A 23,121-nucleotide genomic window follows, 5' to 3' on the forward strand; every position below is an offset into this window, starting at 1 on the left:
CACTTTTGCATTGAACATGTTAGATGTGTGCCCAGTCATGTGTGCTTTAATAACTAGGGGCCACCTCCTTGATTTCTATAATAAACCACACCAACTACACCCTCAAATTATCAGCTAAATAAAATGAAGCTCTAATTGGATTTTGGGCTGGGCTGTAGTTCCAGAAGCAAGGGTTATCTGGAAGTAAGGAAATAACTGCTCTAATGCCCAAGGCAATCAAATAAATTGTGTTTTCACTCTTTAACCTCCACAGGGAAAAAGCAAGAGATCAGATCAGTTGCTATGGTCATAAGCAGTAGTCTCCAAACTGCTGCCCAAGGGCTGAATGTAGCCCTTTGCTTGCCATTATCCAGCCCTTAGGGTACTATTTCTACCATTCGTAAAAATCACTATTCCTTTCATTGACACCAACAATGGGGCACTATTCCTCCCACCGATACGAAACACTGTTTTCTTAAATTTGCACTAATGATTGGGCTCTTTCTCCCACAGACAGCAACGATGGGGCTCTATTCCTCCCATTAATTCCAACAATGGGGCACTATTCCTTCCATGAATAACAATGATGGGGCATTTTTCATATCCAACGACATCAGGCCATTTTCTACCCCCACTGGGCAAAATCCGACCCCCCCAAAGTCTCAAGGACAGTAAACTGGCCCTTTGTTTGGAAAGAAGATTGGAGACCCTTGGTCATGAGCACCAACAGCCTCACTGAGTATATAGGATTTGCCATACCTGGTCTTCATTCTCCACTGCCGTTTGGGCTTCTTTATTAAGAAGTGCTCTGGTTTCCACTGCTCGATGCAACATACTTATTGCTTCCTCTCTGATCTCCTTATCATGAAGAGTTGGTTTAAAAGAAACCTGGATTAGGCACCTCTGAAAGAGAAACAATAAGAACTGGCTTGTATGTCTAATGCCTCAAAAAAATTTGAGCATGTAAGGAAAAGAGTCATCTCCAAATAATGATTCTCTGCGCAGTCCAAGAATAAGCAAAATAAATATACCAGATCCAGGACACAATGTTACACAGAAAATGGAAGAAAGGTTTGGATCAGAGAGAAACACTAGTAATCCTGGCAAAGACAGTTCTACATAACTTTGAACCTTGATCCACAGTATATCCTAATTAAGTTGTTCACAAAATTTGATTTCACTTGTTGGCTTATTTGACTAATAAATCTATTGGGCTTTAAATTCTGAACATGTGCTTGCACAGGGAAACTGCACATGCCCATGCATCTACAGATAAAAGGAAAATCCACCCAAAAATGTTTCCTATGTTTTGAATGGTTGACATGGAGTTGGTGATTGATTAATCAGTGCTCGCCCAAACGTGAAATATCATGAATTACATTAAATATTCACACTTAAGAAAATCTATCACATGTGATGCAATGCAGATATCTGTGAAATACTGTTATAAGTTAAACTGTATGTAAAATGTTTGATTTCCCTTCACTTTCTATACAGAAGAAAATGGTTACCAGGACCAATATAGAATGTAAATTTCACTATTCGGGACACAGTCTGTAAAGAAAACATGAAAGTGGATTCCTCACTCTATCCAAACCAAATAAAAAATAATTTTACATACACTTTTACATAATAATCTTTACTTTTGGCATATATTACATTGAATACATTTTAACTTACATTTTATATTCATCTCACCTTTCCTGGAAAAACAGAGCCAACCGACGGTGATATAGTGACAGCTGACTCATCAGGTACCATAAATTGAAATGATGTAGGTCCAACAGGTGCAATCTCTCCTTTACCAATCCTTGGTACAGGATGAGTGAATTCATTGCAGCTAATGTGGGAATTGATGACATACAAAGTGGCAATTGAGACATCATTTAAGGCTGTCCTCGGAAATTGGACCAAGGAATGAGACAGTTCCAGAGGCGGATGGACCCCGACGGCTTTACAGGAGACCTTAAATTGTCTGAGTGAACAAAAGTCAAGTAAATGAATAAACAATAGTGCATGTAAATAATAATGTCCACAAACATTAAAAAGAAACAGTCCTGATTGGGTTTACATTTTTTTTCAATAGTAGAGAGACAACAATATTAAGAACAGAGTGTGGGTCACATAGCAGTGTAAGAAAGAGATGGAAGGCGCGTGATCTGATACATTGATCAAGATGTTAGAGTTTATTTATGGAAAAAAGGGGGGTGGTGAATCCATACAAAAAGTATCCACGTGTTCATAAAACCAGGTTACAATTATACACATTAAATTAGAAAAATAGACATGTCCATGCAAGGGCAAGTGCTGAAATTTGGCTGATGCATTTCGAGGAAAAAACCCTCTTCATCAGAGCTTTGTAGAACGACAAGAGAGGTCTGTATAGTGTTGTGGATCAACATACAAGGGAGTGGTTAGTTGGGAGGAGTGACACATGTTCGGTGATGAGTTCTCCTATGCTCCAAGTTTGTCCACATCCCCACCTGCGGGTGACAGCGGCGAGCTGTGGGTCAGGCAGCGGGCAGCCAGCTGTGGGTCAGGCAGCGGCACCTGTGTCCTCTCTTAGACCACAGCGGCTTCTGCTGTGCGTCTCTTCTCTCCTCCTCAAATAGGATCGCCTGTCCTTTAAGCCAATCAGGTGACGGGTCTCGGAAACGGCTTCCTGTTTGGCCTGGAAGAGGATTAGTGTGGCGATAACAAATATTCTTTTGTTATCATCACACCCTTTTTTTAAAGCCTATTAGAGCCTCTGGCTTTAATTACATGCTTCAAAAATGCAACTCCCCCATTGGGACCCATGCATCCGGCGTCCCTGTATGTAGATCAGGGGGCTGGACACATGGATGGGGTGGCGGCGCCCATCCGCCCCTAATGCACTGGCCGCCACTGTCACATAGCAAAGTAATAATCGTGTCTTCAAAAAGACTAAGTGTATAGTTGTAACCTTATGGACATAATCATTTTGAGACAGAGATTTAAACTTGTAGAAGAATAGAGCAAGCAAAGAGTGACTTATGGAACATCAATTTAGATATACATTTTACCATTGTTATCTTCTATTGAAAAGATAGGAACAAAGTGCATTTCCATATTATGAAGTGATGCACTGTTTTTTTTAAATGTCCTATAATAATATTTTGGGATGAGGGTTGATTTATTAGAGAATATTAGATTCTGTTCACTTTGTAAGGGAAGTTACATTTTGCAAACAAATGTTTTCCCAAACCTCAGTGAATCAGGTAAAGCACTGCTGACATCCATCATCCAATCATGTGCAAGCAAAAATGCTACTTTTTATTTTCCTTACATATGAATGGGGATGCTTTGCAAAATACATTTTACAACATTCACCAGGCTCTGGGGAAAATTCCCTTGCAAATTGAATAGCCTATTTGCTTTGTGTAAATCAACCTCAATGGGTCTGATTCATGAATACTAGAGATAAGGAAATTATTTGGATTTATTGCTATAGCAACCAGTCAAAATGTTTAAGGCTGAGCTCACTATTGCGAATTGGATGCGGGTTCCCCACATCCAATTGACAATAGCAGGAGGTTTTGATTTGCTCTCCATGGAGCCGGTTCACATATCTCCCCTTGGGCTCTGGTGGGAATTTGCACAGGGGAATTGTGTGTCTGTTGGTCCGTTTCAGGTCCGAATTCAGCCTGAAATAGTGAACAGGGTCGCACAAGACCCCTGCTGGGAGCCGCATGCGAAGATAGCGTGAAACCAGCCAACATTTTTTTCCAAAAAATGAAAGGCAAAGCATAACTGGTCACTAAGGGCAAAATCTCCAGGCTATTATTGTGTTATAGTGTTATTTTTATTTTTGGTCATAAATCAATCAACCTCCTTGTTGCAGTTTATTTTGCTCTACTTTCTGACACCATGAGAAAAACAAAATAAAGATCAAGCTCATGGGTAAGATCAGAACATTTATTGTCTATTCTACAATTAATGATCAGGAAAACAATCCTTTCTCACCTATTGATAGCCGATTTGCATGTCAGGTCAAAGCTGTATTCTTCAGCTTTTGGAGCTCCGACTATGATATCCAGTGTTATTGTCTCCAAGGGAAGCAGAGTTCCAAAACCATCATTGGGTTGAATGTCTACGTACTGTAATTCAAAAGTCAAATTGCTAGTTAGACATGAGAGCTATATGCTTAGTCACAAACAAAGCATACATTTCTGCACCTAACTTAAAAAAGTTGTAAACCTCCAAACAAAAAAAAAATCTCCCCCCCAAAAAGACCCACAAGACAAAGTCATAATGAGCTAGTAAGCATTGCATACTAGCTAATTATGAAATACTCATCTTAGAACGATGCCCCGAAACGGCACCCGCACACTGCTGACAGGGCCGACATATTTCTTGGAGTCACTTCCCGGTTCGCGGCTCTAGCGCTGTGATTGGCTGAAGCCAATCATGCGCGCGGGAGCCGCCGGTCACGGCACGAGCCCTGAAGAAACAGCACTATCGGGCCATTTCTTTAGTGCGCATGCACCGAGGATATCGGCAGCAGCGTATCTAGTAAATATCTCCTAAATGGTGTTTAGGAGGTATTTACAGTACCTACAGGTAAGCCTATAGGCTGTACCTATTGGCTTACCTGTAGGTACAATTAAAGTGGAAGACTTGACTTCCTCTTTAAAGTAGATTTAAAACCAATCACTAAAATCTGGATGATAATGAGTCCTTAGAACTGCTAGACATTACTAAACTTTTGTTTTTTTACACTCTTTTTATTATATTTTTTTGATAAGTGCCTTACTGTTAATGTGTTTTACTAGGTATCTAGTGGAGAGCTACTGTTTATGATATTGGATATCTTTATTCAAATGTATGTCATCATTGAGGTTATGCACAGTGAACTTAAATTATTTTGGCTTAACAAGGGGCCCATTTGTAGTGGCTCTGATATAGAACCAGGGCATTTTGTTCTGTTAGGCTGCTTACACACTGCAGCTGCTGTAAAGCACCGCTCGTTTAAGTGGCGCTTTACCGTAGAGGGGCTTTTCGGCCACTAGTGGGGGCCTTTAACCCCCGCTAGCTCCAGAAGAAAGGGTTAAAACTTCTGAAGCGATTTCCAGGTGCTTCGGATTCACTGCCTATTCATTCCAATGGACAGGAGCGGTGTAGTCCGCTCCAAAGATGCTTACAGGAAGTTTTTTTCCCGTCCCATAAGCGCACCGCTGCAGTGTGAAAGCAGTCGGGCTTTCACACTAGGGAGGCATCAGAGGGAGTTTTTAGGCACTTTACAGGTGCCATTTTTAGCTCTACAATGCCTCCGTGTGAAAGTAGCCTTATAAATGTGTTTTTTTTTTTCCTTCTGGCGGGAGTCAATTTCAGGACCGGACTTTTGTTTTTCTTGCTACAATTCTGAATTTGGGTGACCACGCATTGTACAGTGGACTGATGGTCATTGAATGTGCTTTAATAGTGTTATGGGCTTGCTTTGCCCTTTGCACCCTCATTGCACCTCATGTATTAAGATGGTGATATACTGTATAAAGATTCTGTTATATTCTCTTGGAATATACAGTGGTTAAGCAATGCTACTAAACAGCTATTTTTACCTCCCTTAAACAGTGTTCTCTGGCTGTGGTCTGCCTGCAGAAGACTCGTCTCTGTGCGGATACACTACATTACTTGAAGCGTGCCCAGTATCGCACACAATATCATTCGATGCATACCTCATATTCTAGGGGATATCGATCTTGGTAGCTAATAATGTGGAATATACCTGCAAACAGGCCAAGCTGGATAACTTGGAGCGCTATGCATTTTTATATTGTGTGCATTATAATTAATCATGTATTAAAGCTAATGTTTCCATTGCTCCTTCGTATTCCTCAGGAGTCCTTCAAGATTTTTTGCAATTTTTGATGGATAAATCAGATATTCCTATTGTGGTTGTGGGGGATTTTAACAATTATTTAAATCCTGCACTTGATAAGTACAATGTGGTTGACCAACCTAATGTTACCTCCCCCACTCCCTTTGAATGTTTTTTCAGAAAATAGGCCTAATTGACATTTGGCAGGTTGAGGAACCTGGAGGTTAAATTTTTTTAAATGTTTTCTCAGACGCATTTCTTTGTCGAGAATTGGTAGCATTGGGTAACACTTTTATTCTACCTTTGATTGCTAATGTGGCCTATTCTGCTAGTGGTCTGTCAGATCAGTGCCCATCGGTCCTTACTTTAATTTGACAGTCTCCATTCCCAGAGGGATATTGGAAAATTAACCCTTGTTGGTTAACTATCTCACACCCTCCCAGATAATATTTCTCAAGCTCTACAGGATTTTTAAATAATTAATAAGCCCTCTGCACAAATATATGTAGTGGACTCATTGTAAAATGACAAACGGACAGGAACCCTATTGTTCTGGGACGTCTTCCTAAGAATGGGCAATGCTCCGGCGCGTTCTGTCACCCATGACTTCATCAGTGCATTGGCCCGCTGCTGGTAAAATGCGATCGCTGTGATCAATCACAGCAGAACACATGACAGTTGTAAACATCTAATGGCTTCCTGTCATGCCATTCATTGTATACAATTGTGGTGCTATCTGTGATTGGTCAAAGTGATCACATGGTACAGGCAGGGCCAATCACAGCCCATTTGTACTATGTGATTAGCTGTGACCAATCGCAGCCAATCACAACAACACACAGTGTCTACACACTGTCATTCAATAAAAATATGTGCTTATAGCAGTGAAATTCACTGCTATAAGCAATCATTTTATGTAATTATTATGGTAACACTGTATTGCTCTGGTCAGAGTATGTAAAAAAAAAAGAAAAGACATTCTAAAAAATTGAAAACATTTTTTTTTTTTTTAACATACTGTTACCAAGTCATTGTCCCTGGTCACTGGCACACACGTTATGTTAAGTTCAGTTTTGTCACATAAAAATATATAATTAAATATTTACAAAAATGTGAGGGGTGTACTCACTTTTGTGAAAAACTGTATATACCATAATTTGTGCACTCTAACTTTTCTACATACTAAATAATAAACACTGATTTGGGTTATTTTCATCAAAGAACTATAGCAGAATACATTTTGGTCTAAATTTATGAAGAAAGATTATTTGCAAAACACAAATTAAGAAAACATTTTTTTTTTAATGTTTTGCCTTTTTTCGTTTAGCAAAGAATTAAAAAAAGCAGTGGTGATTAAATACCACAAAAAGAAAGTTCCATTTGTGTGAAAAAAATGATAACATTTCATCTAGGTACAGTGTTGCGTGACCGTGCAACTGTCATTCAAAGTAAGGCCGCGTACACACGGGCGGACTGTTCGCCCAACCTTGTCCGCTGAACAGTGTTTGGGCGGACAGTCCGCTCGTGTGTGGGCTTTCAGCGGACAGTTTCAGCGGACAGTTGGACGGACAAAGTCTTTCGGAAATTCCGAAAAACTGTCCGCTGAAACTGTGTTTGAGCGAACAGTCCGCCCGTGTGTGGGCTTGTCCGCTGTACTTTCGAAATGAGCGGACTGTTCCCGCTCGGAAAGTCCGCCCATTTCGAGCGCGTGTACAGGTAGGCGGGGCCCGCGAAGGACACGTCGCGGACTCCGCCGCCTGGAATGGGCTTAAAGGGGAACCCCAACGCCGAAAAAAATCGGCGTGGGGGTTCCCCCCAAGTCCACACCAGACCCTTGTCCGAGCACGCTACCCGGCCGGCCAGGAAAGGGGGGCGAGCGAGCGCGCCCCCCCTCCTGAGCCGTACCAGGCCGCGTGCCCTCAACATGGGGGGTGCCTTGGGGAAGGGGGGGCCGCGCGGCCCCCCCACCCCAAAGCACCTTGTCCCCATGTTGATGAGGACAAGGGCCTCTTCCCGACAACCCTGGCCGTTGGTTGTCGGGGTCTGCGGGCGGGGGGCTTATCGGAATCCGGGAGCCCCCTTTAAGAAGGGGGCCCCCGGATACCGGCCCCCCACCCTATGTGAATGAGTATGGGGTACAATGTACCCCTACCCATTCACCTGTGAACTAAAGTACAATAAAAAACACAACACAGAGAAAAAATATTTTATTGCACAGCTCCGGGGGTCTTCTCGCCGGACTCCTCCGCTATGTGTGTGTAGCTCTTTTGCTAGCGGAGGAGTCCGGCTTTCTTCCTCCCCGCCGCCGGCCTCTTCTCCCGACTTCGGGGGTCTTGTCCCCCTCTTCGGTTCTTCTGCCGGGCCACCGCGCCTGGTCCGGTGGCCCGGTCTTCTGTCGCCGTCTTCCGTTCTTCTGTCGCCGCCTTCGGTTCTTCTGCCGGGCCACCGCGCCTTCTTGTAGCTCTTTTACAGGCGGTGGCCCGGTCTTCTGTCGCCGCTGTCGTCGCCGCCGCCGCCGCCTTCCGTTCTTGTTCTTCTTCTTGTTCTTCTTCTTCTTCTCCTGGAGATGTTGACTCGACGATCTCTCCGGCCGGAATGCCAGGGACACGCTCCGCTGCCACTTATATAGTGACAATGGGGCGGTGTCACATGGTATATGTCACATGGGTTGGTCACATGGGTTGATGTCACATGGGGACTATGACATCGTAAGGGGGCGGGGTCACCATGTGACCAACCCATGTGACATATACCATGTGACACCGCCCCATTGTCACTATATAAGTGACCGCACAGCGCGGCTCTGGCATTCCGGCCGGAGAGCTCGTCGAGTCAACATCTCCAGGAGAAGAAGAAGAAGAACAAGAAGAAGAACAAGAACGGAAGGCGGCGGCGGCGGCGGCGGCGACGACAGCGGCGACAGAAGACCGGGCCACCGCCTGTAAAAGAGCTACAAGAAGGCGCGGTGGCCCGGCAGAAGAACCGAAGGCGGCGACAGAAGAACGGAAGACGGCGACAGAAGACCGGGCCACCGGACCAGGCGCGGTGGCCCGGCAGAAGAACCGAAGAGGGGGACAAGACCCCCGAAGTCGGGAGAAGAGGCCGGCGGCGGGGAGGAAGAAAGCCGGACTCCTCCGCTAGCAAAAGAGCTACACACACATAGCGGAGGAGTCCGGCGAGAAGACCCCCGGAGCTGTGCAATAAAATATTTTTTCTCTGTGTTGTGTTTTTTATTGTACTTTAGTTCACAGGTGAATGGGTAGGGGTACATTGTACCCCATACTCATTCACATAGGGTGGGGGGCCGGTATCCGGGGGCCCCCTTCTTAAAGGGGGCTCCCGGATTCCGATAAGCCCCCCGCCCGCAGACCCCGACAACCAACGGCCAGGGTTGTCGGGAAGAGGCCCTTGTCCTCATCAACATGGGGACAAGGTGCTTTGGGGTGGGGGGGCCGCGCGGCCCCCCCTTCCCCAAGGCACCCCCCATGTTGAGGGCACGCGGCCTGGTACGGCTCAGGAGGGGGGGCGCGCTCGCTCGCCCCCCTTTCCTGGCCGGCCGGGTAGCGTGCTCGGACAAGGGTCTGGTGTGGACTTGGGGGGAACCCCCACGCCGATTTTTTTCGGCGTTGGGGTTCCCCTTTAAGCCCATTCCAGGCGGCGGAGTCCGCGACGTGTCCTTCGCGGGCCCCGCCTACCTGTACACGCGCTCGAAATGGGCGGATTTGCCTCCGCCTTACGTGGGCGAGTCCGTTCATTTCAAAAGTTGAGCGAACTGTTTGCCCAACCTTGTTCGTCAAACAGTCCGCTCGTGTGTGGGCAAGTCCGCTCATGCAAATTTTGAGCGGACTGTTTGATGAAACTGTTTGCCGAACAAGGTTGGGCGAACAGTCCGCCCGTGTGTACGCGGCCTTAGACAGCTCTCAAAGCTGAAAATTGGCCTGGGCAGGAAGGGCGTAAAAGTGCCTGGTATTGAAGTGGTTAAGGGGTAAATAAAGGAATTACAAAAAAAATATATTTTAGCTGGATCTACTCTCTCCTCCTTTTTCCTCCTATAACATGCAGGCTCGCCTTTCTATAGAAACTCAGGACAAATAAAGGAGAAGAGGCTCACATAGCATAAAACCATTTAAAACTTTATTAAAAACCACAAAAAAAAACTCACTGTACCATGTGCTATACAGCACTGTTTAGCAAATGCCTTACTGGACATGGCTACCTCCATAGATCAGGAGAAGAGTCACCGATATTATTCTGGTAGATGTGAAGACATCACAGACTAATGCCATTCAACATGTTTTGTCAAAAAATTACTTCCTCAGGAATGACATCTCTGCTGTCATATGGACAACCTTACATACAAAAAAAGCTTCCTCCTCTCTGTCACAAGTAACCCCTTTGTCTCTCCAATGCAAAAAAAAAAAAAATTATTTATATAATTATTACACCTGCCACTATAAATTTGAAAAAAAATTATCCCTACTTGATGTAGATACAATTGCAAGAATACTAAACATCGAAATCATACAAATATCACAATTTATAAACAGCTCCACTGAAAACCATTATTTACATAGTGATAAATTACATTTGGCCAAAATGATTTTGCAACTATATCTGAAAATATTTCAAATACACAATATTACAACTCCACCAAAAACTGATTGATCACATAGTATTTATTTGCACTAGACTAATCAATATTAAACTCAAATTAAAGATACCCCTCCTACCACTCTTTTTTCCTTTGGGCCCTCCTAATTACCTCTACACCCTCTCTGGAGTCTATTGATCTTCCCCACTTTGCTCATTGTGGTGGTCTTATCGATGGGGGGGCACTAGATGGAGGGCTTCTCTATGGGGGTTGTCGGTCCCAGTTGCTGGACTATAGAACCTGTTCCCTGGTGGTTTATCCCAGGTCTCCTTGGTGAAAAAATGTGTTTCTTTTTATGTTCCTCCATTTACTCTTTGGTCTCTTAAACAGTGAAATCTTTAATATGTAGGTACTCTGTAGTTTTCATATTTTTTAATGGGTGACTTCCTTTTACAGAGTCACACATTCCCCTGATGGAGGCTACAAGTGTCTGTATTGACACACATTGGCATGTCCAACAGATGTCAATATCTGTAAGCCAGTCCTAAACAATGATGTGCAGCTAATACCGGAGCAAGTGCATGTAAAAAGAAAGTGACTGAAATAGGATTGAGGAGATCAGCAGCACTGAGATGCAAAAATAATTTAGAAAGGTGAAAACAGGATGACTACAACTCTACCAGTGGAGCGGACTACAACAGGATGACTATAACATTACTGCCACACTCTATAAGGTGCAGAAGTCTAATACAGCCAAAAAACAGTAGAAGCTTCTGAAATACTGTGTATTACTGGACTGGTATTAAAATTAAAACTCAAGTTTTATTAGATAAACCTTAAAAGCATGGTCCTTAGTCATAGTAATGTGTCTGAAATGTGCAAGTTATTACTGTTTCCTGATTGATTTGGATATATTATGTAATACAGAAGGAGTTTTAATCTCATTTGTATTTGTATCAAAATGTTGATGAGTATTTCACTAGTTCCTCCCTGGGTGCAGCACATGCAAAAATCTGACCAGGTATGGTTACCATAGGCTTACTGTAATCAGCTTCTGTGGCTGACTGATGGATGTTTTGGATCGACACTTGTTAGTGTATATCCAATTAGATGAGATATGGATCACCTGAATCTAAACACTTGAGTTTAAACACTTCCATACCAGGCCTATTCTGGCACTCCTCTCCTACATGTAAAAATCATAATTTTTTTGCTAGAAAATTGGGCTAGAATTGTTGCTCTTACTCTAATGCACGCAGCAATACCTCACATGTGTGATTTGAACTGTGTTTACATATATGGGCGCAACTTATGTATGCGTTCACTTCTGTGCGTGAGCACATGAGTCCGGGGGCGCCTTAAAATTATTTATTTTTTCATTGTATATTTTACCTTTATTTTTTTATTTTTACACTTTCTCTTTATTTTTTAATCACTTTTATTGCTATTACAAGGAATGTAGGCCCCACATCTCTCCTCCAGGCTGGAAAGACAGAGATCAAAAGAAAAAAATGAACTGTCTCTGCATTTCCAGCCGTGTCCCCAGCTTTACTTACATCCGCTGGCCTGGACGTGATGTCATAACGTCACGCCCAGGCCTCTGAGGGTCATAGAGATGACTGGGGACCATCTGGTCTCCAGAAATCTCTATGATCAACTTCCGGAGGAGACTGATTCGTTCTTCGGCTCCCTGATCATATGGGTGAGCCCGAAGAAGCAGGGCAGAGGTCCCCTCCTGCCGCCTGTAAGAACTATCAAGCGGCTGAACTGCCGCTATGATTGTTCTTACGGAGCACAGAATCGCTGGCCGAAAAAGATGATATCTGAATGATGCCTGTAGCTGCAGGCATCATTCAGATATCCCCACTCAAATTCAAAGAAGTCCTATGATGTTCTTGGGCTGGAAGTGGTTAAAAAGGTGTTGTTTGCAGTACAACCCTACAACTAGGCTCCTACTGATTTCCATTATAGTGAAAAGATCTCAGAAATGGTTCCTAATGAATGTCTCATATTGTGGCATTACATTTTATAGTACTCATCTAAAAAGCTGAAATTTGATGGAAAGTAGAAGGCTCCTTTCACACTGGCAGTCTGATCAGATCAGCCTGTCAGTTTTCCGGTGGATCTGAATGAAAGCTCAATGTCAGTCTATGGGCAGGCAGATATAAACTGATGTGCATCTGTTTACCTCCAAGTCCAACCAGGACAGAAAAAAAAATAGAAAATGTCTAAGTCCTTTTCCATTTTTGTGGACATAAATGTGCCAAATCAGACGTAGTCAGACCTACAAGTAAGAACATCCATTTACATCCCCTGGACACTCTAGGGAGGGGACGATAGTAGCAATATAGTTAAATTGTTAGTCTGGCTGAAAGAAGACACAAGTCCATCTAGTACAACCAATAAAAAGGGAAAAAATTGAATAAAAATGACAGACAATCCTATATACACACACAATACTATACCCACGGTTGATGCAGAGGAAGGCAAAAAACCCCAGCAAAGCATGACCCAATTTTCTCCAGCAGTGGAAAACACTCCTTACTGATCCCCCAAGAGGCAAATCAGATATTCCTTGGATCAATGTTACCTATAAATGTTAATGTCCAGTTATATTATGTATATTTAGACAAGAATCCAGGCCTTTTTTAAAGCACTCTACTGAGCTGGACAGTACCAGCTCTTGAGGGAGCATATTCCAAATTTTTACAGCTCTTTCTTTGAATAAACCTTTCAGTATTGGGAGATGAAATCTCTTTTCCTCCTAATGTAGAGTGCCCCCTTGTCCTCTGTGATGACCTTAGCGTGAATAACTCAATACCAAGATTACTATTTGGGGCACTTATGTATTTATACATGTTGATCATATCCCCTCCTTAATCTCCTTTTGCCGAGAGAGAATAAATTCAATTCCTCGAATCTTTCCTCATAGCGGAGCTCCTCCAGGCCTTTGCCTGCCCACCTGCCCACAGACCTAACATGGGTCCGTTAGGGTCTGAGAGGCCAAAACTATTTTGACATATGTGAAAAACTGACATCTGTACTGTTTGGCTCTGATTTAGAAGGGGACCTGTCAATGGATACCCTGCCGATTGGAATGGACATGGCCTGTGTGAAAAGATGGCGGTGGCGGTTTGAAGATACATTATCCACACATCATCTTGAACAGTCACCACCTGGAAACCTACCCTAAGAAAGGCCATACAGTCCTCACTAGACTGCATGTATATAGACAGGTGGTTGACCGCCATGCTGCTGTGGTGGCTGTGGTGGCTGTGGAGGTGCTGGATGTAGGGCCACAAAATCACACAGGTGTGTTTTTTCTGAAATTTGGCACCTTACATTGAGATGCAATAAAGGATGAAAGGTCAAAACAATTATTTAATTTAAGAAAAATTACAATTGTTAGATCAACTAAAGATGATTTGTCTCTACTGTTAATATTATATGTTTTACTTTATGTATGGTTTAAAATACCTTTGTAAAGAAAGAATGTACATTTTCAAAGAGCCATAAGGCCAAATCCAGTTGAACATGGGTGGCTCAGGCAATAATGCGTGACTATGCATTTAGGTTGGTGTTTTCCCCCCGCCAGTCATTATTTTACCCCCAGGTAGACCAGTGCACAGGTGCTCCATAGGCCAAACATGTGACTTGATCAACAATGACATGTTGAGGAGGAGTGATTACACACAGATATTTTTTTGTTCTTTTGTGTACGTGTAGTATAAAGCAGCAAGTAATAGTTTTTATAAAATGAGATTGACTTATGTTATTTGTCAATTTAAAGTTTTGGGCAGAGTTCTTTTTTAAAGTCCAACTCCAGTTTTATTAAAGGATACATACCTTTTCCCCAAAGGTCTTCTGGCCAGTTTCATTACATCATAGATTCTTCCTTCCCGATTTGTTGATGGTGGGTGGTCCTTACTTCTGCACATAATGACGTCTGAGTTATCATTTAGTGCAGCAGTAACATGATGCCAGGTGGGCAAAATGATGCACTCCCACATGACACCCAATGACCACCTGGGGTAACAGGAAGTTGGTTGAATGATGCTAGAAATCATTTATCCAAGAAAAGGAGGAATATCTGGTGGAGAAGCAGACCTTCTGTGGGGATGAAATTTATTATTGCGCAAAAGGCTGCATTTTTTCTTTTTGTATATTTAATACTGCTGGGCTAATTCAGGGTTCATTAGGATGTGGATCTATGGCTTGCAGACACTAATGGGTAAAGTAAGCTGTATGTGCATATCGTGTAGGCAGGTGATGTGTAATATTCATCCTAAAGCTATGTAAATGTAAATAATTAGGCCTTCAACAAAACTCTCCCTCCTTTTCAACTGCATTTTAAAGTGGGAGGTTTTGTAATTACTAAACTATTGTTTGGATGAGTAATCCCAATACACTTTAACGTTTTCAGCAAGAGATTTTAGTGCCCCACAGTTCTCCAGATTCATTAAATGTTAACTTCATTACAATATGAATAAAATACAAAAATGCCATGTTATAAAGTGTTTTTTGTGGGGGGGGGGAAACAATTGAAGGGAAGCTTCAGGCTTTATCAACAGCTACTATTAAAATGCATTAGCAGCAGACCAATGACACATTTGAAGTGAAACTAGGATTTTAGTCAAATTTAAAAGAGAACTATGCTAAATAATTCTGAATTGAACATTCACACATACTAACGCAAGATCTGCAATTCACAAACATTTGTGTGGCTTCTATGAAGCCCCATACACACTATCAGAGTTTTTGCTGAATTTTTCCTTCAGATTTACCAAAACCATGTAGTGCAAGGGCCTGCCTGATTGCATAAACATTGGAACGCCTAAGGTTTGACCTCATATTATATGGTTTTGGTAAATCTGAAGGAAAAAAATCTGCAGAAAATCTGATAGTGTGTATGGGGCTTTAAAGTTCGTTTTCTGAGGGTCCTGGGCATAATAGCAACAGCAGTGCCCATTTTTTGACAGTCAAACTGCCTGTACGTGACTGCCAACCAATCAGCATCAAGAGATATAGATTACAGCAGCCATTGTGACTACTGTTCACAGGCATTATGAAGGAGTTCTCGCCTTGGTACTGACCTGGTGAGGGGTGACGCAGTTGTACACTAAGACAAGGTCCGAAGATGAATGCTGCAATCATGTACTTTAAATATATAGTAGATGTTTTGGACTTAACTTTTTAGATATTTACAGGGCAACTGCATCAACATTCGTATGTTATGGCCTGTCCTAGATACCATTGTTTTAAATGCCTACCTCTGGGATTCCCACAAAACCAAACTCCTGGGGCAGGATTGACTTGTTTGTTAGTTGAATGGATGTTTGAACTGATTCAAAGATAGTACAGTAACCAAAATCCACCTCAGTTGGGTTGATTTCCAGGTCTGATGTGGTCACAATAGCATGAACAGTAAAGATAACAGGTCGGGTCTGAAAAGAAAAAAAATTTTTAAGAAAACATTAATACATCTTAGCTGTTAGCTGCTTCATTCTTTTTCTTTAATGCAAATCTGATAGGTACTAAAAAAACACAAAAAAAAACAAAACAAACAAAAAACTGTTTAAATGAATACTGCTGCTAAAGTACAGGCAATCTATGGTCCACATGATAGAGCTTAAATCATTAAGTTTCTCTTCTGCTATAGAAGGTTCCAAAACTGGCACTGGACTGTTGAATGGTGGGTTAAGGGCTTAGTGCAGCTATTCTCAGCCCCTGCAGAGGTACCAAATAGAAAGATAGAAAGGCTAGGACACCACAGCAGCTACCATCCCAAAAGATATATTTATTGCAAAAAAAAAAAGAAAAAAAATCAAAATTAAAGATAACAAAATAAAAATAATATTGATGCCCTTTAAGTCCAATCCGACAACCCCCTGCAACCACACCCACAGATCCATCCACCCGGAACTACCCTGTACCTCCCCCCCACACACTCGTCAAGCCCCCTTACCCTTCAACCCCCCCACCTCCTCCCAGAAGTGAAACCCAATAGGAGATGCACAAAGACAGTGGATGTTATAAATAAGGAAATATGGTTAAATAGCCAAAAACACCACCCTGAGGAAGATCCGGTGGTGGGACAAAACATTGACATAGGGCTTGGACCCCTTCTATCCCACTTGTGCTCCAGAAGGCCATGGGGATGCATGCTAGGTGGACATTCATAGGGCCTCAGAGGACTGGTTACAGGATTCATCGCTAACTATGCTGAATGCACCATGGTGGATATAGCCAGCCTTTGAGCCAGAAGATCAGCCACATAGATGACAGCGCTATCTTGCTCTGTGAGACTGCATGTGAGTGATGCCGGTAGGACAGACAAATTCATGTGAGAAAAAGCTGCCCCCCTTTGGGTTTCCATACAACGACAGTGGTCTTAGACACCAGCACCTCCACAGTGGCCCCTCCTTTTGGCTACTTCAGTCATGTTTTATCGGACTGTGGATGGAGTGTTCAACTCCTGGCTGGGGTCTAGGATATGATTAACCTCCCCCCAGTGTACATATGGACTTATATCAGTCCTGGTGCTTTGATGTTGCCTAGGTCTTTGAATCTCACAGTTTCGTGCTTGCTAGGGACATAGAACTGTCCACACATCACTAGCATACTTGCAAACACCTGCTATGTCTGCACTCATGCATTACAGTGTGGAATCTTCATCACCCTAGTCACTGGCTGTGCACTGCAAGCACCTGCCATCCTTACATACATGCCAATCATTGAGGAGTCACCACTGCATTCAGTTTTTTGTTCATACCTGTAGATAAAATTGCCTTGTATACATATGTTACTTTGCATGTATGCATAGGACTGTGGACTATATGGACTGGTTAGCAAACGTTTGGATAGCACCCACATATGAGAGAGAATTTCCTACTCCTATGTAATGGTCTATAGGACCTCCAAATTTGAGCTTATTTCCATCTGTAGATGGTTGGTCAACTACTGGGGATTCACTGTGTTAGCTACAATTATCTCAAAGACCTGCTGGTGGATACCCCTTTTTGTTGGGACATTGGCTGGGTCTTCCCAGCAGATTATGGGCCATCTGCTACTCCTGGTCTGGTTATCCTCAGGTGCTAGGTACTCTTATTTAGGGTCCTCTGTGGGTCTGCCGTGGTCAGCGGATGTTTCGAGAGGAGAGTTTTGAGTGATCACATTTATCCTATGTGGTGTTTTTGGCTATTTAGCCATACAGTGGTGTGAAAAAGTGTTTGCCCCCTTCCTCATTTCCTGTTCCTTTGCATGTTTGTCACACTTAAGTGTTTCGGAACATCAAACCAATTTAAACAATAGTCAAGGACAACACAAGTAAACACAAAATGCAATTTGTAAATGAAGGTGTTTATTATTAAAGGTGAAAAAAAATCCAAACCATCATGGCCCTGTGTGAAAAAGTGATTGCCCCCTAAACCTAATAACTGGTTGGGCCACCCTTAGCAGCAACAACTGCAACCAAGCGTTTGCGATAACGTGCAATGAGGCTTTTACAGCGTCCTGGAGGAATTTTGGCCCACTCATCTTTGCATAATTGTCCTAATTCAGTTACATTAGAGGGTTTTCGAGCATGAACGGCCTTTTTAAGGTCATACCACAACATCTCAATAGGATTCAGGTCAGGACTTTGGCTAGGCCACTCCAAAGTCTTCATTTTGTTTTTCTTCAGCCATTCGGTGGTGGACTTGCTGGTGTGTTTAGGATCATTGTCCTGCTGCAGAATCCAAGTTCGTTTCAGCTTGAGTACACGAACAGATGGTCGGACATTCTCCTTCAGGATCTCTTGGTAGACAGCAGAATTCATAGTTCCTTTTATCACGGCAAGTCTTCCAGGTCCTGAAGCAGCAAAACAGCCCCAGACCATCACACTACCACCACCATATTTTACTGTTGGTATAATGTTCTTTTTATGAAATGCAGTGTTCCTTCTACGCCAGATATACTTGGACACACACCTTCCAAAGAGTTCCACTTTTGTCTCATCGGTCCACAGAATGTTGTCCCAAAAGTCTTGGGGATCATCAAGATGTGTTGTGGAGAAATTGAGACGAGCTTTGATGTTCTTTTTGCTCAGCAGTGGTTTTCTCCTTGGAACTCTGCCATGCAGGCCATTTTTGCCCAGTCTTTTCCTGATGGTGGAGGCATGAACGCTGACCTTAACTGAGGCAAGTGAGGCCTGCAGTTCCTTGGACGTTGTTGTGGGGTCTTTTGTGACCTCTTGGATGAGTCGTCGCTGCGCTCTTGGGGTAATTTTGGGCGGCCAGCCACTCCTGGGAAGGTTCACCACTGTTCCATGTCTTCACCATTTGTGAATAATGGCTCTCACTGTGGTTCGCTGGATTCCCAAAGCTTTGGAAATGGCTTTATAACCCTTTCCAGACTGATAGATCTCAATTACTTTCTTTCTCAATTGTTCCTGAATTTCTTTGGGTCTCGGCATGATGTGTAGCTTTTAAGGATCTTCTGGTGGACCTTACTGTGTCAAGCAGCTCCTATTTAAGTGATGCCTTGATTGTGAACAGGTGTGGCAATAATCAGGCCTGGGTGTGGCTAGAGAAATTGAACTCAGGTGTGGACAACCACAGTTATAGTATATTTTAACAAGGGGGGCAATCACTTTTTCACACAGGGCCATGATGGTTTGGATTTTTTTTCACCTTTAATAATAAACACCTTCATTTACAAATTGCATTTTGTGTTTACTTGTGTTGTCCTTGACTATTGTTTAAATTGGTTTGATGTTCCGAAACACTTAAGTGTGACAAACATGCAAAGGAACAGGAAATGAGGAAGGGGGCAAACACTTTTTCACACCACTGTATCTCCCTACTTCGTCCACTGTCTTTGTGTGTCTCTTATCAGGTTGCACTTGGGCCCCTTTTGGGGGGGGTGTGGAGCGTGGGTGAGGCGACCTTGATGAGTGTGTGTGTGTGGGGGGGGGAGGAGGGGTAGTTGCAGGTGGGTGGATCTGTGGACAGGGTCGCAAAGGGGGTGTAGGACTGGACTTAGAGGGCACCAGTACTATTTTTCATTGATATGTAAGTTTTGCTTTGACTTTTTATCAATATCTTTTGGGATGGTAGCAGCTGTGGTGTCCTACTTTTTTCTGTCTGGTGACTCACCATTTTTTTTTCACTGTGGATACCACCGCCATGTACTCTTACTAGTGGGATTCCCAATATCAACCTTTTTTTCTTTTTGCATGTTCCTGCATAGGTAGACAGGGGCTCCTTGAGCTATGGATGATTGACCTCTAACCTCTAACCTAATCGTGTCTGCATAATTCCAAGACCAACAACACTTGGCAGCATGACGCCAATCATCTTTTTGTTTGTCTAAGGGTAGCATTCCAACCACCATTGTAAGAGGAACATTCTTCCCACTGAACATCAAAGTAAGGAACATTCTTCTCTCTGACCCCAATTGTTTAATTTTAGCCAGGGTTCCCCCAAGATGCGGAAATTATGTCAAGGGTTCCATTGGGGTAAAAATAAAGGCTTGCTTAGCACTTTACTGGCGTTCACTAGAGGGCAGATTACTTCTCTGAAAAACACACAAATAACCTACTTCTGAGGGGCACAATATGCTCAGTCAGAATGTTGGGCAGCAGCTGCCATGATTCCTATTATCGGCCTTATGCCCTTTATATCCTCTTACAGCAGCACTCAGACAAGGAGAAGGAGGATCTATGAGCATCTCATCAATCGTTTAAAGCTCTATCACGGTCCAAACACAGAGTGGGAGAAGAATTGATTATTAAAAGTGACAGTAAACTCAAATTTTTTTTATAAAATAAAATAAATGCAATGCATCTAAATGTAACCAGATTGTACCTTTTATTTTATTCCATCGTTCAAATACAAGCTTTTTTTTTTGTTGTTTTCAGACTTCCTGTTCAAGGTAGCTATGTTGGCTTTCCATGCCTCTTGTGTCTGTGAATGTAGCCACCCTTTCCTGCTCACCCCTGAGATGCACTACATATTTAAAGTGCCTGCAGACACATTGACCTCTATGGGAATTCTAGTACATACAGCGGAGCATGAGACTACAAATAACAGCACTGTTCGCTCTACACTAGTAGTTGTGACATGCATCAGTGGGGGACAAAGGAGAAAAAAAGAAACCAGAGGCTAGGTTCACACTGCTGTGATCCCATTTTGATCAGATTTTCAGTATGATTATGTAGTGCAACTTGGATGCTACTCAAGTGGTTTGTATATTCTATTGGTTCAAAATTGTGCTAGAATCGCACCAAACTAGTACAGGAACCTTTTCCAAAATTGTACTGAGCTAAGTTGCATTGGTGTGAATGGGCACCATTGAAAACAATGTGATTTCCATTTTCATGAGATTCTATGTAATACAACTCACATCTGAAATTGCACTAGTGTGAACAGAGCCTGAAAACAATGCTAAGAGATTTTATAAATGATAAAAAGAATAAAAAAAATAAAAATAAAAAAAACAGAGCCATGGTAGACTTGCTAGATAAATGAATTAGGCCTGATTCACACCTATGCATTTTTAGTGCTTTTTGCATTTTGCAGATTTGCCCTACAGATCGTGTTCCATAGGAAACCATGGTACATGGACTGTAGTGCAAGTCTGCAAAATGCAAAAAGCACTAAAACTGCATAGGTGTGAATCCAGCCTAAGTGTCATTTTAAAGTGTCAGTAAGCCTATTGCTATATAATGCTATTTAGGGCAGGGCAAAGCAATAGGTTTGCTTTAAACCCCTATCCTCGGCATACACTGGTTTTTACCAATGACAAGAGATTTTTTCAACATCGACAAAAAAAAGGCTATGCATGCTTCAGCTAGCTTTTCTTGAGAGTATTTCTTACAAAGTGATAACAGAATTTTTACTCGTTTTATGCATTTAATTATTCTATCAACTCTCGAGCTCTCGAGTACTTAGCTCTCAGCAAGCGTGTCATTTGTTAATAGACCTGCCTAGTTTCTCTCACAAAACTGCCATACGATTCCCAACTTTTGGTATGAGAATGCGATGTTTAAAACATATCAGACAGGTTTAGGCTACTTGATGCAGTGATAATGATAATGGGCTTTATGAGTAACTTAAAAAAGCCTATCAAGAAGATAATCCCATTTTTAATCAACTCTCTGAGAAATGAAGTGTGAAACACCAACATTATTAAACAGTTTTAATCTTATTCAGTATATGTAGATGACTGGTCAGACTGCTGTATATACCTGACTCATGGAAACTGTAAAAAGAACACAGGAACAAAAGTTTGAGTTGTCCTAAATAGTGTTTTTTTCTTAATTATTTCCAATGACTGAAAGATGACATGTGATTGGTTATTGGGACATCACCTCCTCTTTTGCCCCAATCTTTTTCCTTTACTGCAGTTTTGATAAACTTATCCTACAGTATTCTTTTCAGCCATCAAAAAAGTATAAACCCCAAACCAAGTATGGTGTTGATGTCAGCACCATCCTCTGCATCATTCCATGTCAGTTCAGGACCAGTGATGTTACTTACAAAACATGGAACATCTACTGATGGAGCACATTTTTTTTTTTCTACTGGTACTCTGAAAAATGACAAAACTCCTATTAAAAACGAAGATAGCCGCTATTTAAACAGTATAAACACAATATGGAAACACTTATGCCCCGTACACACGACCAGACTTTTCAACATCAAAAGTCTGACGGAATGATTCCGGCAGACTATTCGAACGTGTGTGGGCTGCAGCGGACTTTTGATTTGCAAAAGTCTGACAAACTTTAGAAATGGAACATGTTTCAAATTTTTCCAACAGAACTCTGCCGGACCCAGTTCCTACTGAGAAATCTGCTCGTGTGTGTGCTATTCCGACGGACAAAAACCGACGCTAGGGCAGCTATTGGCTACTGGCTATGAACTTCCTTATTCTAGTCCAGTCATACGTCATCACGTTCGAATCCGTCGGACTTTGGTGTGATTGTGTGTGGCCAAGTCCGTTCATTCGGAAAGTCCGTCAGAACTCTGTCAGAACTCCGTCAGAACTCCGTCGAAAGTCTGTCAGACTTAGTCACTCGAAAAGTCTGGTCGTGTGTATGCGGCATAACAATACCCATAACAAGTACTTTGCTCAAAATGATCAAATTAATGTATGGCACTACTTATAAACAATAAAAATAAAACAGTCCATAGATAGACTAGAAGATAAGTCCCTTAAGGTTCTTCCAATCACTGTGCTTCAAAGGGAAAATGTGCCTTAATTATTATTATATTATTATACAGAATTTATATAGCGCCAACAGTTTACGCAGCATTTTACAATACAAAAGGGAGACAATAGAGTTACAAAACAATAAAATACAAGAGGATTAAGAGCCCTGCTCAGAAGAGCTTACTATCTAATAGGGTAGGGCAGGTGGTACAAAAGGTTGTGACTGTGGGGAATGAGCTGATGTAAGTGGTAAGAGATTATTTGGAGGTGTGATAGGCTTTCTTGAAGACATGAGTTTTCAGGGACTGCCTGAAGGCAGCTAGAGTAGCAGATAGCCAGACAGGTTGAGGTGGAGAGTTCCAGAGATTCATTCAAACATGATCCACTACAGTGAGGACAAAAAGTCACACTCACCAACCACAAATGGCCATGAAAGGCCTCACTTGCTTTTCATGTACACTCCAGAGATGTCTCCTCTTATCACTTTCCCAAAGCTGGTGGACTAATGGATATTGCA

General features: G+C 42.4%; 1 protein-coding gene across 5 annotated transcripts in view; it reads right to left on the reverse strand.

The window, feature by feature from the left end:
- Nucleotides 1–23,121, reverse strand: part of CFAP74 (cilia and flagella associated protein 74) — a 284,293-nt gene that overhangs the window by 82,882 nt on the left and 178,290 nt on the right. For 4 of the 5 annotated variants that reach the window (XM_077457646.1, XM_077457645.1, XM_077457644.1 and 1 more), the window contains 4 exons: nucleotides 15,680–15,853; nucleotides 3,964–4,097; nucleotides 1,678–1,954; nucleotides 739–882 (listed from right to left, as the gene is read on the reverse strand). In XM_077457646.1, the coding sequence (XP_077313772.1) occupies nucleotides 739–882; nucleotides 1,678–1,954; nucleotides 3,964–4,097; nucleotides 15,680–15,853 (729 nt within the window). The remainder of the gene's footprint in view (nucleotides 1–738; nucleotides 883–1,677; nucleotides 1,955–3,963; nucleotides 4,098–15,679; nucleotides 15,854–23,121) is intronic. The other variant, XM_077457647.1, reaches the window with a different exon arrangement.

Source organism: Lithobates pipiens, unplaced genomic scaffold, assembly GCF_037356315.1.
Source record: "Lithobates pipiens isolate NorthernLeopardFrog02 unplaced genomic scaffold, aLitPip1_a1.2 Scaffold_27, whole genome shotgun sequence".
Classification (NCBI taxonomy): Eukaryota; Metazoa; Chordata; class Amphibia; order Anura; family Ranidae; genus Lithobates; species Lithobates pipiens.